This window comes from Lithobates pipiens, unplaced genomic scaffold, assembly GCF_037356315.1.
Source record: "Lithobates pipiens isolate NorthernLeopardFrog02 unplaced genomic scaffold, aLitPip1_a1.2 Scaffold_44, whole genome shotgun sequence".
Lineage (NCBI taxonomy): Eukaryota > Metazoa > Chordata > Amphibia > Anura > Ranidae > Lithobates > Lithobates pipiens.
Window position 1 is genome coordinate 2,699,220 of NW_027507870.1, and position 14,814 is coordinate 2,714,033.

The 14,814-nt window shown below is 44.2% G+C and overlaps 1 protein-coding gene across 1 annotated transcript in view; it reads left to right on the plus strand.

The window, feature by feature from the left end:
* Positions 1 to 10,810, plus strand: part of LOC143956839 (uncharacterized) — a 43,704-nt gene extending 32,894 nt beyond the window's left edge. Inside the window, 1 exon segment of the mRNA XM_077467012.1 lies at positions 1,030 to 10,810. Within this exon segment, the coding sequence (XP_077323138.1) occupies positions 1,030 to 2,615 (1,586 nt within the window). The 3' untranslated portion in view covers positions 2,616 to 10,810.
* The last annotated feature ends 4,004 nt before the right edge of the window (positions 10,811 to 14,814 follow it).

A 14,814-nucleotide genomic window follows, 5' to 3' on the forward strand; every position in this document is an offset into this window, starting at 1 on the left:
TTAAAACAGACACATGTCTGTCAGGCTGGGGAGGAGTCTTTCAATCCTTGACAGTTCAGGGAACATGGCCAACAGAAGAGGCCAAACTCCCCAACAACATGTTGGAGCTCAGATCTGTCACTGTCTCTCCAGCACTGGACCTCTTCTAAAGGGACAACCAATTCAGGTGCAATTAGACAATATTACTACAGTGCCAAAAATCTGCCATCAAGGAGGCACGAGGAGCCCCGGCTGCCTTGAAGGAAGCAAACCAGATTCTCTTGTGGACAGAAACTCACTGTCCAGTGATTACTTGGCACTCTCATCCTCAACATCAGACAAAATTGATTCCTGAGTATCCTCAAAAAAATGCAAGGGGAAGGGGAACGGGAGCTAAAAAGAACACATTTATTGGTAATTTGTTGCTATGGCAGTAAACAATTACATTCGTTTTCCATTTATCTGAACTGCAAATGGCTAAAGCGCAGGTCACACTTATGCTTGAACCGAACCCAAAGCTCTTTGCTAGGAGGAAGTTATAATTGAACGTTGCTTGCTATCGTAGCAAATAAATGGCCACCTCAGTTTGCAGTTTCCACAAACTTCAAATTAATTGGGTTCACCTCAAGCCCATGCTCATCTCAAACCTCATCCTGATCCATGAATCTCTAATATACTCTTGTGTTAGTACATACAGTATGTAAATGACTCCCTGAGTGGGTTCTGATCCCCATACTACAATATATCCCATCAGAACAGGAAGGGACATTTTCAGAATTCTGACTGACCGCACCTATAACATGTCTGTATCAGTGAGGTTGCTACACGAGAAGACATCATTTCTCCGGTCAGAGCACCGGAGTGTAATGATAGCTGTACACTTGGTATTCCATAAAACTTAGTTGTAATAGGTAAAATCCAAAAGGTGGCATGCAACTCATTGGACTTCACCCCTAGTAATCTGACACACTTTACAAAGTGGCTGAATTCCTGGAGCTCAGGTTTGAGTATCAGAGAATTTCACTTTCTTTTTCTCTCTTATGCTTTCAGCGATGGCGTCTGCTGATCTGAGGAAGGAGCTGGAATGTTCCGTCTGTCTGAACACTTATACAGATCCTGTAACCCTTAAATGTGGACACAACTTCTGCCGGGACTGTATTGGTCGTGTGTTGGATACACAGGAGGAGTCTGGAGGTTATTCCTGTCCTGAATGCAGAGAAGAGTTCCAGGAGCGGACTGTCCTGCGGAGGAACATAACACTACGGAACATAGTGGAGAATTTCCTGTCTTCTCAGCCAGATCAGGAGGAGTCCAGGGTCTTCTGTACTTACTGTATTCACACTCCTGTACCTGCTGTGAAATCCTGTCTGCATTGTGAAGCTTTTCTGTGTGACAATCACCTGAGAGTCCACAGCAAGTCACCAGAACACGTCTTATGTGACCCCGCCACTTCCCTGGAGAACAGGAAATGCTCTGTCCATAAGAAGATCCTGGAGTATTACTGCACTAAGGACTCCACCTGTATCTGTGTGTACTGCTTGTTCATTGGAGAACATCGGGGACACCAAGTGGAGACTCTGGCTGAGGCCTCTGAGATGAAGAAGAAGAAACTGAGGGAAGTTCTGCAAAAACTGATGACAGAGAGAGAGGAGACGGAGAAAAGAGTCCAGAGTCTGCAGGAACACAGGAGGAAAGTACAAGGAAAAGCAGATGATGAAACAGAGAGAGTCACTGCCCTGTTCAGAGACCTCAGGAGACGTCTGGAAGACCTGGAGAAGAGAGTCCTGGAGGAGATCTCTGGGCAGGCAGAGCGGGTCTCCATGTTAATCAATGATCTGGTCCAGGATCTGGAAATAAAGAAGGAGGACCTGTCTAGGAAGATGGGGGACATTGAGGAGCTGGGTAACATTATGGATCCACTGACTGTCCTAAAAGAATCAGACAGAGGTGACTTGTGTTATACTGAGGATGGAGATGATAAGGACAGAGAGGGACATGATAAACTCCTCCATGATGGAGGGGATCTGGATGTGGTGGGGATCTCACACACATTACACACAGGTTTATCTGATATAATACAGCAAACATTGGGGGTGTCGAGGGTTTCAGACATATTACTGGATGTGAGCACAGTTGGTAATCATCTACATATATCAGATGACAGGAAAACTGTATCCTGGTCAGAGGAGAGCCAGACTCACCCAGAAACACCTGAGAGATTTCTTAGTCATCAGGTGATAAGCAGTCAGAGTTTCTCCTCAGGGAGATATTACTGGGAAGTGGATGTTGGGGGGTCAAGGTACTGGAAAGTCGGGATGTGTTACCCCTCTATAGACAGGAGGGGAGATCAGTCATGGATTGGATATAATAAGAAGTCTTGGAGTTTGGAGAGGTTGGGGAGTAGTCAGTACGCAGTGAGGCATGACCGGAATCAGATTCGATTACCCGGCAATGTCTCCAGTAACAGAGTCAGGATAGATCTGGATTACGAGGCCGGGCGGATCTCCTTTTATGATCTGTGTGACCCGATCCGACATCTCCACACCTTCACCACCACCTTCACTGAGCCCCTCCATGCTGGGGTATTTGTAGGGAGTGGTTCCTGTATAAGGATATGTGGGGGGAATCAGATGTGAGAATTCTGCCCAGAGACTGGTGACATCACAGAGTAGAGGATCTAACCCGTGAAATACTCAGCCAATAGGAGGAAGCAGTGGAGAAAAACCAACACTGACTGATTTATTTATAAAGCTGCAGGCTCTGGGGCCGTAATCTTCATCCTAAACCTCACTTCACTACCTAGTGTGTCACTGACCAGGAAAAACGCATGCAGGAGGTCAGATTTTTATTTTTTATATGTCTCTGATTTGTCACATTTTTTGGAGTTGTGTTCAATATGTGCAAAGAGAGATCATAGAAATGTTTAAAAGTATAGCATTTATTAAAAGTAATGACAGATACACATAATAATAGAAAATATAACAAGAATGCTTGACTAAAGATGCTGTTTTGCCACGGAGTCCCCCATAAAGTCACGGCCAGGTAATCTAGCCAGCTAATCAGACCAGACTTTTGCATGTTGCATGATGCAGCTGTTCCAGTTCTAGCTAAGGTATATAGCTTTTTTTATATAGGAAATGATCAAGCCCACTCTCAAAGCAGTATGACCTTCTAATGCCCCGTACACACGAGCAGACTTTTCGACATCAAAGGTCCGACGGAACGATTCCGGCAGACTATTCGATCGTGTGTGGGCTGCAGCGGACTTTTGATTTGCAAAAATCCGACAGACTTTAGAAATGGAACATGTTTCAAATTTTTCCGCCGGATCCAGTTCCTAACGAAAAATCCGCTCGTCTGTATGCTAGTCCGACGGACAAACAGCGATGCTAGGGCAGCTATTGGCTACTGGCTTCGAACTTCCTTATTCTAGTCCGGTCGCACGTCATCACGTTCAAATCCGTCGGACTTTAGTGTGATTGTGTGTGGCCAAGTTCATTCATTCGCAAAGTCCGCCAGAACTCCGTCGAAAGTCCGTCGGAAAGACCGTCGGACCTAGTCCGTCGAAAAGTCTGCTCATGTGTATACGCGGCATAAGGCACGTTCCTGAAGGAGAGGGGGCTGTCTTGTCTATAGGCAGATCACAATCACGCGAGTCAGCTAAAGTTTTGTTACCAGAATAACCAAGACATTTTAAGCTTTATTAGCTATTCTAGATCAACTGTGGTTATAGGATTGGGTATATGGGATTGTATGATATTTTTTATTTTATTTATTTATTTTTTATGGTTGAACGAGATGGACTTGTGTCTTTTTTTCAACCTGATTAACTATGTAACTATGTATATTTATAAGGCAACTAGACAACTAATAAGGAATATGAAATATGCAATTACCCTATCACTCCGCCCCGGCTCACAAATATCATACAAGTAATGCCTCCAACTGTACACGAGGGCAACATATCAGTATTGGAAGGAAAGCCCCTGATAATTGTAAAAAAATAAAAATAAAAATGAATGTATTCTCCCACCCCGCGGTATACCTTAAATGGAAAATAGGGTATCTAAAGTGTATCTATCTAAAGCGTAGATACCTACTTTCCCTGTCTACTTTACCTACTCAGAAAATATAATTCTGCTATATTAGGGCTGAAAAATATAGAAATATCCAAAATTGTAAAAAAAAATAAAAAATAAACTGTGATGGACCAACAAACGAACACCAAATTTCTCCTTTCCAACTCACAGGCGTGGGTATGAACACCAAACTTTCTTTTCCAAGAGTTCAAAAGTGTAGAAGCTTGTCAAAGTCCCCCACTGGTAAAAAACAGCAGAGTCTAATGCTCCCCAGTGGGGGACTTTGACAAGCTTCTACACGTCACCGTCGTACGTGTTGTACGTCACCGCGACTTTGGTGTGATTGTGTGTAGGCAAGACAGTTTCAGTGGAACATGACCGGTTTTTCAGTTGGAATAAACTCGGTTTTTCCGACGGAGTTCCACTGAAACTGGGGGACTAGAAAAAGGAAGTTCAATAGCCAGTAGCCAATAGCTGCCGTCTCTCGTACTTGCTTCAGAGCATGCGTCGTTTTTGGTCGGAACGGCATACAGACGAGCGGTTTTTTCGATGGGAAATATTTAGAACACGTTCTATTTCTAGGCCCGTCAGAATTTTCGAACAAACTTTTTTTCAAACAAACACACACACACACGATCGGAATATCCGATGAAAAGATTCCGTCTGACTTTTTCTGCCAGAAAGTCCGACCGTGTGTACGCGGCATTAGACATCCGGTTTACCAGATCATGGCTGCAGCACAGCAATTGCAACACTGTAGAACTGCAAGAACTGTAGAATACAAAGCCCATATCATCCTCCGGACTATTGCAGCTCACTCAAGTCATAGACGCGCAGGTACATACCCACCATGGTAGATGGAACTTTTACTTATTTATACAGACAGTTCAGGCACTTGACCATCAGAGTAGATAAAACAGCTCAGGTACTTGACCATGATAGCAGTTGGAACAGTTCAGGTAATTGACCACCAGAGCAGGTGGAACTTGCACCAACAGAACAGCTGCTGATCAGTCTTTATAGATGGTTGCTGCCGTCATAAGCATTTGTTTCCTTTCTCCAATATGCTTGTGGTAGACGTCAAGGCAGGTATGTTACCAAGACTGTCAGCCCAACATTCCATAACTAACAACAATGCCCATATAGCCCCTTCATAGATTTCTGAACAGTTAAATCCACGATTCCTAGTGACCTGGACTAACAACAAAATTAAAAACTCAGCTTTTTCGTTAAGGGTAAAACATTGTTACAGGAACACCACCCATCTCCCACCTGAACTCTACATTACTCTGTGTATAAAACTAAACAATGTTCAACCATAGTCCCATGGTCAAACTACTTATTGTGTACGTTTCCTCTTTGTACCCCGGGTCTCCTCCCATGCAAAGATATTCTGGCAGGATAACTGGCTCTTGTCAACACTGACCGCAGTATGTGCGTAGATATTACCCATACATAATGTGTCACCATACTCTACATGCCAGATCCCAAAGCCAGGCAATCGGGGAGGATTGAGGAAAACCAAACCTGGGAACCTATCTTAATTCATAATCATTTACCAAGAAATTTTTACGAAAGACTCAAGTGTATCAAACGTGGTGGTCAAAGGATCGCTGAGTGCCATATCTAACTATATATATATATATATATATATATATATATATATATATATATATATATATATAGGTGTGTGTGTATATATATACAGTGGGGATCGAAAGTTTGGGCACCCCAGGTAAAAATGGGTATTAATGTGCATAACGAAGCCAAGGAAAGATGGAAAAATCTCCAAATGGCATCAAATTACAGATTAGACATTCTTATAATATGTCAAAAAAAAGTTAGATTTTATTTCCATCATTTACACTTTCAAAATTACAGAAAACAAAAAAATGGCATCTGCAAAAGTTTGGGCACCCTGCAGAGTTAATATTTTGTACTGCCCCCTTTGGCAAGTATCACAGCTTCTAAACGCTTTTTGTAGCCAGCCAAGAGTCTTTCAATTCTTGTTTGAGGTATCTTCGCCCATTCTTCCTTACAAAATTGTTCCAGTTCTTTGAGATTTCTGGGCTGTCTGTCACGCACTGCTCTTTTAAGGTCTATCCATAGATTTTCAATAATGTTGAGGTCAGGAGATTATGAAGGCCATGGCAAAACCTTCAGTTTACACCTCTTGATGTAATCCCCCGTGGATTTTGAGGTGTGTTTAGGATCATTATCCATTTGTAGAAGCCATCCTCTCTTTAACTTCAGCTTTTTCACAGATGACATCAAGTTACCATGGAAGCTGCAATCTTTGTCTTTTTTCGTTTTTGGACATCAAACCATATCGGACAGGCGGGTTAATGCTCTTTAGTACTATGTAGAAACTAAGCAAAATGAAAGGTCTTCGTGGGTTATCATTACACTTTGACAAACGAAATAAAAACTTGCGGTAGCTCATATCTATGGAACTTCACTTACCATACAAACATGATTAATAAAAAAAGATTTATTGGTGTCAAAAATAAGAAAAAAAACATTTAAAAACATCATACATGCATTAGCGCCGAAGTTGTAAAAACAAAAGGACCATCTCTGGACAGGTGGTGCAATTCCACCCACGTTGCAGGAGTTGGAAAAAATGCTGTAGTACAGCTGGGATGATATCCCCAGGTCTAAACGACCCATGAAGAGTGACCCAAGTGTTAAATCAAGGTTGGAGGATGAATGAAGTCAGATCACAAAAGTGGAAGCTATAGGATGATATCAATGGTTCTCCCGATCTGCATTGGAAAAAAACTGTGTACAAGTAGATGATTGTATTAGGGTAGAAGTGGGTGCAAGTGGAATGGTAATGAGTATAAGTGTCCAATAAGGTGATGTATGGCTCACTAGACCCATAAGAACATAGTCTTTCTTGACCTCCCTCTCATTGTACCAATCAGAGTCCCTATCAGAGGCGTAGCTTGAAGCTTGTGGGCCCTGATGCAAAAGTTGACCTGCCCCCCCCCCCCCCCCTCACTACTTCCAACATGTGTGCAGGTACATCCACCGCATGCCAAGATACTCAAAGTGGCTTAAGAGTTTTGAGTTCCTCTTTACATCAGAGGTCGGAACGGCAGTTGAAGCTTGTGGGCCCTGATGCAAAAGTTGACCTGGGCCCCCCCACTACTTTCAAAGTGTGTGCAGATACATCCACTACACGCCAAGATGCTCAAAGTGGCTTAAGACTTTTGACTTTCCAGAGTTCCTCTTTACATCAGAGGTCGGAACGGCAGGGTAGTTGCAGTAGGCAGTAGGCACCCTGTGCAGATCATGGCTAACTAGCTGTGTTGTAAAGGAATGTGTTTTCAGCCCTGCGGAGGAGAAACGGTATAGAGTGCTGTAATGTGAAAGGAGCTCCGGAGCCGGACATAGCATGCAGGATAGAGCGAGTGGTCAGAGGGCTTTTGGGGGGGGGTAACTTAGATCTGGGAGAGCAAAGCCATGTGACACAAAATCTGGAGCCTGCAGCCCCTCAGGGGCCCCCCCGAAGAGGTGTTAAGGGATTTGTTTTAGCAATTTCCGAAGGTTTCTCTGTCAGTGTTGGGGGAAGATCACCTCCCGGAGGTGCATATCTTTTCCTCAGTTGTCAGGGAAGTGGGGTAAGTAGACATCCCCGAATGGGGGGGGTATAGAGAATCCCAGCTGTTGACTAGGAGACACTGAGCGGTGTCATACCTCACCAGTGACATCGGTCCCATCATGGCTACAGGACGGCACTCTCCTCCTCTTGCCTCGCTGAGCTTGGTTATTATACCATGTTGCCAGCACACAGCACAGACACTTCCCCATCCTTGGCTTTTCTCACCTCGTGCTCCTCTCCATTCAGGAAATGGCTCACAGCTTCTCCCCAGCCAATGGGAACAGAGGGGTGTGGACTGTGGAAGGCAAAGTAGAAGCCCAGTACTGGAGCGTGGCTGTGGGGCCCTAGGGCAGATCGGAGCTGGATTTTGTGGAGGATATGATAATATGACAGGGAGGCTGCATGGGCCCCCTGGAGCTAGGAGCGGGGTTGCGATTGTGACCCCTGCAACCCTTTATGCTACACCCATGCTATGAAGACTCGCTCTCACACCCCCAATAGAACAGCAAAGTGAAGATGTAATCCTTTCCAGAAAGTAACAGTCCTTTCCCAAGAATGGTAAATGTATTGATACTTATCAACTTGTGATCAAGTCCACAGGTCCCGGATCCTGGGGTAAGTTCCTCCCTTGTCTTTGGAAAACAGCAGTCTTGCAAAGTATGTAGAACCATGTGACGGAACCGATCCCACACTCCGATTGAGTGCTTCCGTCAGTATACCGCTTCCTAAGTCTGAATGTAGATATCAGATATTCCAACCGCTCACAAGCACAAAACAAGACAACACTTGCTTAGCTGCTCAACATGGACTCCTTTATTAGAACCAAAATGACAAGTATTTATAATACAGTAGAAGACTAAAACCTAACCTAATTAGCATGAGCTAATTATCTAACCATTGACCCAGACTAGTTGTCTGCGAGATAAGACTTTTCAGGGTAAGACTTTACATACATTACCATAAACATAAACACAGGGTTAATTAGCACAAACAACAACGTGTGGAATATCCTTACAAGCCAGACTAGACTCATTTACACAACAGACAGGTGGCTGGAGTTGATGACATTAGCATCTAACAGTTTGTGTCCCAACAGTGTGATTCAGTCTATTGCTAATATGGCAAATACATATTCAGAGTCTATGTGTCCTGGGGGGGACATGGATCTGAATCCAAGTAACACCACCTCAGGGGTCCCCAGGCATACAGCTCACAAAGAGCACCGTTCCCCCAAAATGCGGGGGCCCATAATCGCAAGGCAAGAGGCTTGCATTCTGTCCCCTCTAACAGCCTTTGTCCCAGCGAGGTCTGTCACAGACCATATGTGGGTCAAAAGCATGTAGTCCAGAGATGGGTCGTGCTGGCCTATCATTACATTTTCCTCCTAGAAATAAAGGAATGGTTAGCAACAAACACACATATACAAAACATATGGAGTGCACTCTTTTCTACCCATATTAAATGAGCTCATATTAATTCATTAAGTATCACCACATGGATTTTCATTACAGGACGTCCATCAAAAATTGTCAATAACTCACCATGGTTAAACTTTACGATAACTAGTATGGTGTGTTCATCACATTGTGCACAAAGATTATACGTCACCAAATCCATATTGATTTTTCCTATTCCGACCTCTTGTTTAATCCCATACAGATCTTGGAAACTTCTAGGAACAGATCTGGTTCCTTCTGTGTTAACGAATAAAAAAGAAACGTATAAAACAATTGTTAGTGTTGTATTCTAAAGTATCACACTTCATTACAATCTCCAATAAGGGCAATGCAAAGTAGATATACATATTTATCTCCAGTGATCATTCACTGAGGTCCTATCTTATGCTTTTAAGTTAAAATATTCTAAGCCCGATCTTTACCAGTCGACTATCTTATTCAAATAACATTCATGAAAGGGTACGTTTCAGCTAGGATTTTATTTCTGCATAAGTATTTAAACATTTCCTTAACCTTACAAAGTTTTTCACATCACCTACTTTTAACCACTTCTGGATCGCCCATAGATATATATATATATATATTTAGCGCCGGCTCCTGAAGAGCACACACTATGTTTTTTTGAAATTTAATGTTACACCTTAACTGCAGTTTGGTTTGGGTATAATTATTCCAAATTTGGACCTCAGCATCAGTCTGACTGAACTATAGGGTCTTCAGTCTGGCCATAGGGGGGCACTGTCTCTTCTGGCAGGCATGGAAACACAGTCTGGTTGGGTGCTTTAAGGTTACTTTCTCTCAGAGCCTGCCCAGTGGGAGTGTCACTCTTGCTGTGCTTTCCGGGAGAGGGTACTTAAGATGCGGATGTCACGGGGTTTGGGGTTCCGGTCCAGAAGTATGTTCTGACTCCATGGTCCTGGTCCTCCTGACCAGCCCCCAGGAAGGCTATGGCCTGGGGTGTGGATCCACCCGACTTTATGTGTCGGGGCTGGCTAGCCCGAGGCAAGGAAACTAAAGAAAGGATTCTGAGGTGGTCCGGTGCCGTCTCCGGTTGTGGAGAGGCCCAGTAACTTCGTAGCTATCCAGGGAAGGACTCTTCAGAGGAAGGCCATGTACGGGTCGGCTTCTTAGCAAGAGCCTGGTGAGGCTGAGGGACCTAAGTGAATCCAATCTCGTGGGTATCACCAAACCAACTGAAAGATACTGGTACCACACGAATGTTCTACAAGTTCTAGTTTCCTACATGTTCTACAACAACGTCTGTGGCAGAGACTTATTCCTACATGTTCTACAACAACGTCTGTGGCAGAGACTTATTCCTACATGTTCTACAACAACATCTGTGGCAGAGACTTATTCCTACATGTTCTACAACAACGTCTGTGGCAGAGACTTATTCCTACATGTTCTACAACAACGTCTGTGGCAGAGACTTATTCCTACATGTTCTACAACGACGTCTGTGGCAGAGACTTGTTCCTGATTTAAGCTAGGCCTTGTGAGAGAAGGACTGTCCAACCTGAGTGAACATCCAGCTGTGGATGGCTATTCTCTGGATTTAGTCGAAATAAGCAAGTCCTTTATCATTGACTTTGACACTAAGAGTGCCTGAACTTTCCTCCTAACCCTCTGATCCTAGACTGTTCGTTAACATAAGTTTTTTGCAAATAAAAATCCATTTAAGCGGATCTGTCGTCAGTCTCTAAAGTTTCTGGGCCATCTACCTCGGGAAACCCCTAGAGCAGCCATTCTCAACCAGGGCTCAGTGGAACCCTGGGGTTCCTCCCAGAGGTTGCGAGGGGTTCCTTGAGCTGTGGCCGATGAACCACCTTTTTGATGGTGCCTACAGAGTTCAAGGTTCAGCATCACTTAGCAAAGCCAGCAGCATGGCACCAACTCCCTTTTTAGCTGTCTTTAAGGGTGACAATCTGAGTACCACTTTAAGGGGGGCATTATTCCTATTGGTCACCAGTATCTGGGCCATTGTTCCTATTGACCCCTGTTAAATTGGTTTTAGTAAGGGTTCCTGGAGACCTGAAAATTATTTTTGGGGTTCCTCTAGGGTTAAAAGGTTGAGAAAGCCTGCACTAGACATAAATCGAGGTGAAGAAGGTAACGGTAAGCCAAAACAAACCAGCAGCTCCTTCAGGGGTTAGGGCTATATAGCATTCTGGTCATTTCCCCCTCTTACCAGAGCCATCAGTAGCTGCAGAAAAGATCCGATCCCCTGAAGCGATTGGGTAGGAAGTCGAGTGAGAGCAAGATGGCCCCCACTCAACTCTATGCCCTTGGAGGACTGGAGCGACGTCTGACATCACTTCCGCCTAACAGCCTTATACCGCATACACACGATCGGACATTCCGACAACACAATCCATGTTTTTTTTCCCAACAAATGTTGGCTCAAACTTGTCTTGCATACACACGGTCACACAAATGTTGTTGGAAATTACGAACGACAAGAACGCGGTGACGTACAACACGTACGACGAGCCGAGGAAAATGAAGTTCAATAGCCAGTGCGGCTCTTCTGCTTGATTTCGAGCATGAGTGGAATTTTGTGCTTCAGAATTGTGTGTCCACACACGATCGTAATTTCCGACAACAGATTTTGTTGTCGGAAAATTTGAGCTCCAGCTCTCAAATTTTTGTTGTTGGAAATTCCGACAGCAAATGTCCGATGGAGCCCACACACGGTCGGAATTTCCGACAACAAGCTCGAACATTTGTTGTTGAAAATTCCGACCGTGTGTACGCGGCATTACAGTGCCTTTATTTTTATTTATTTTTTAAAATTCGTAAATGTAAAATTACATATTTCTTTTTTTTAAAATGTGAGATCAGAGGTCTTTTTGACCCCAGTTCTGACAATAAAGAGGACCTGTCCTGCTTATTTCTATTACAAGGGATGTTTACATTTCTTGTAATAGTAATAAAAGTGAGCACATTTTTTAAAGGGGCAGTGTAAAAATAAAAAGTTAAATAGATAAGAAAAAAATGAATATAAAGCGCCCCGCCCCTCTGAGCCAGTGCGCAGAAGTGAGCGCATACGTAAGTCGCGCCCACATATGTAAACGGTGTTAAAACAACACATGTGAGGTATTATTTCCTAATTTTTCCCATTCTCATCATGTGAGGTTTCGCCACGATCGTTAGAGTGAGAGCAATAATTCTAGCACCAGACCTCCTCTGTATCCTGTCAAATTTTTTAAAGAGTTGCCTATGGAGATTTTTAAGTACCGCCGTTTGTCACCATTCCACGAGCAATTTTGAAGCGTGACACGTTAGATATCTATTTACTCTGCGTAACATCATCTTTCACATCATACAAAAAATTGGGCTAACTTTACTGTTTTTTTTTTTTTTTTAACCACTTACAGACCGGAAGATTTTCCCCCTTAATGACCAGGCCATTTTTTGCGATATGGCACTGCATCAATTTGACTGCAAATTACGCGGTCGTGCAACGCTGTACCCAAACAAAATTGATGTCCTTTTTTTCCCCACAAATAGAGCTTTCTTTTGGTGGTATTTGATCACCTCTGCGCTTTTTATTTTTTGCGCTATAAACAAAAAAAAAGCGACGATTTTGAAAAAAAATAATGTTTTTTACTTTTTGCTATAATAAATATCCACCCAAAAATTAAAAAGAAACAAATTTCTTCATCAATTTAGGGCAATATGTATTTTTCTACTTTTTTTTTGATAAAAAAAATTACAATAAGCGTATATTGATTGGTTTGCGCAAAAGTTATAACGTCTACAAAATAGGGGATATATTTATGGCATTTTTATTATTGTTTTTTTTTTTTTTACTAGTAATGGTGGTGATCTGCGATTTTTAGCAGGACTGCGACATTGCGGCGGAGAGATCGGACACTTTTGACACTTTTTTGGGACCGTTGACATTTATACAGAGATCAGAGCTAAAAATAGCCACTGATTACTGTATAAATGTCACCGGCAGGGAAGGGGTTAACACTAGGGGGGAAATCAAGGGGTTAAGTGTGTTCCCTGGGAGTGTTTCTAACTGTATGGGGGCTGGGCTGACCGGAGGAGGAGAGAGATCGCTGTTCCTAATTACTAGGAACAGCAGATCTCTCTCTAACTCCCCTGTCAGAACGGGAATCTGTCTGTTTCCATTGACAGAACCCCATTCTGGCTCTCGTTACCGAGATTGCGAGTGGCCGGCGGGCATCGCGGCCTTCAGCCATGCGCATCGTTTCCCCCTTCTAGGAGCCAATGTACACCTACGGCAATTTGCGAGAACGTGCCGTCCCGCCGCGGTATAACGTGGCATATAACATATACTCAGGCTGGTAGGTGTCTCTGCACCTACCAGCCTGCTTCCTGTTTCCTGCCACATCAGCTGAACTGACAACACTTGCCGTTTAGACCTACTGGCCCATCCTGGTGACACATGCACTGCACAGAAGACAATCTAGGCACCCATACACCGCCAGGCTCTTGCGGCCACTCTTACAGCTTAGGGTTGCCACCTGTCCGGGATTCACCCGGACAGTTCGGGTTTGGAATCATGCGTCCAGGTTTCACCCTGTACGAAACACGGACAGATTATTCACACTGGACTATGACTTCCCAGCAGGGTTGCTGGCTGCAGTTGAATAAGGCAGAAGTGTCTGTTACACACTCTCTAACACTGCCCAACACTAACACTCCCCTCCCCCACATACAGATGGCAGAGGAGAGAGGGATTGATCTGCACCTCTTCCTCCCGCCACTACCCCTCTGTCTCTGCCCCACACTCCAATCCCTGGCGCTGTGCCTCAGAAACGGAAAGTGCGGGCTGGAAATTTGAAGCCCAGCAGCCACAGATGCATCTAGATGAGAGGTGAGGACTGCCAAGGGGTGAGTGAGCTCACCATCCACCCCTGTCTGTAACTGAAGTCTCCCCACCCCCATTCTCTCCCCTGCCTCTGAGTGAGTACATTAAGGTAAATCAGGGTTCTCAGAGCACCCCTTACATCAGTGTTCTTCTTTACACCAGAGGCAGCAATGTTCCCCCCCTTACATCACAGTCCTCTCCATACATCAGAGTTCTCAGTGTTCCCCCTTAAATCAGTGTTTCCAGAGCATCCCTTATGCCAGAGTCCCCAGAGTTCTCCCTTAAATCAGAATCCACAGTGTAAGGGAAATCTGCAAATTCAGATGTAAAAGGGGGACTCTGTGGATTCAGATGTAAATGGGATCTCTGTGGGCTCTGATGTAAAGGGGGGGGACTCTTGTGATTAACTTCATATGATTAGAAATGTTATTTAATCTCAAAGTATATCTATAGTTTTTACTATAAAAAAAAAATTGCTGTGCGCCGCTAAAGTGTTCGGAGTTGACTTGAAGAAAAGGTGGCAACCCTATTACAACTGCTGTCACTGTTGTACGAGGAAGCCCTCCCACTACACATCGGGCTCATCCGTCAGGCACGTGGCAGAATCACCAGTGGGAGGTCGCCCCAGAGATGAGACCTCCCACTTTCAGGCTCAGACACGGCAGTCTGATTCTGCCACGTGCCTGACGGATGAGCCCGAGCATCTCGCAGCCTTGATCCAAGCGGTTACATCTCTGCCGGACGGCTATACACGGTTGGAACAGACTTTATCTGCACCAGCCGGCACCACAGACACCACTGCTGTGCCCTCTGCTACTGGGACTACCACTACAGCCCCCATCAGTG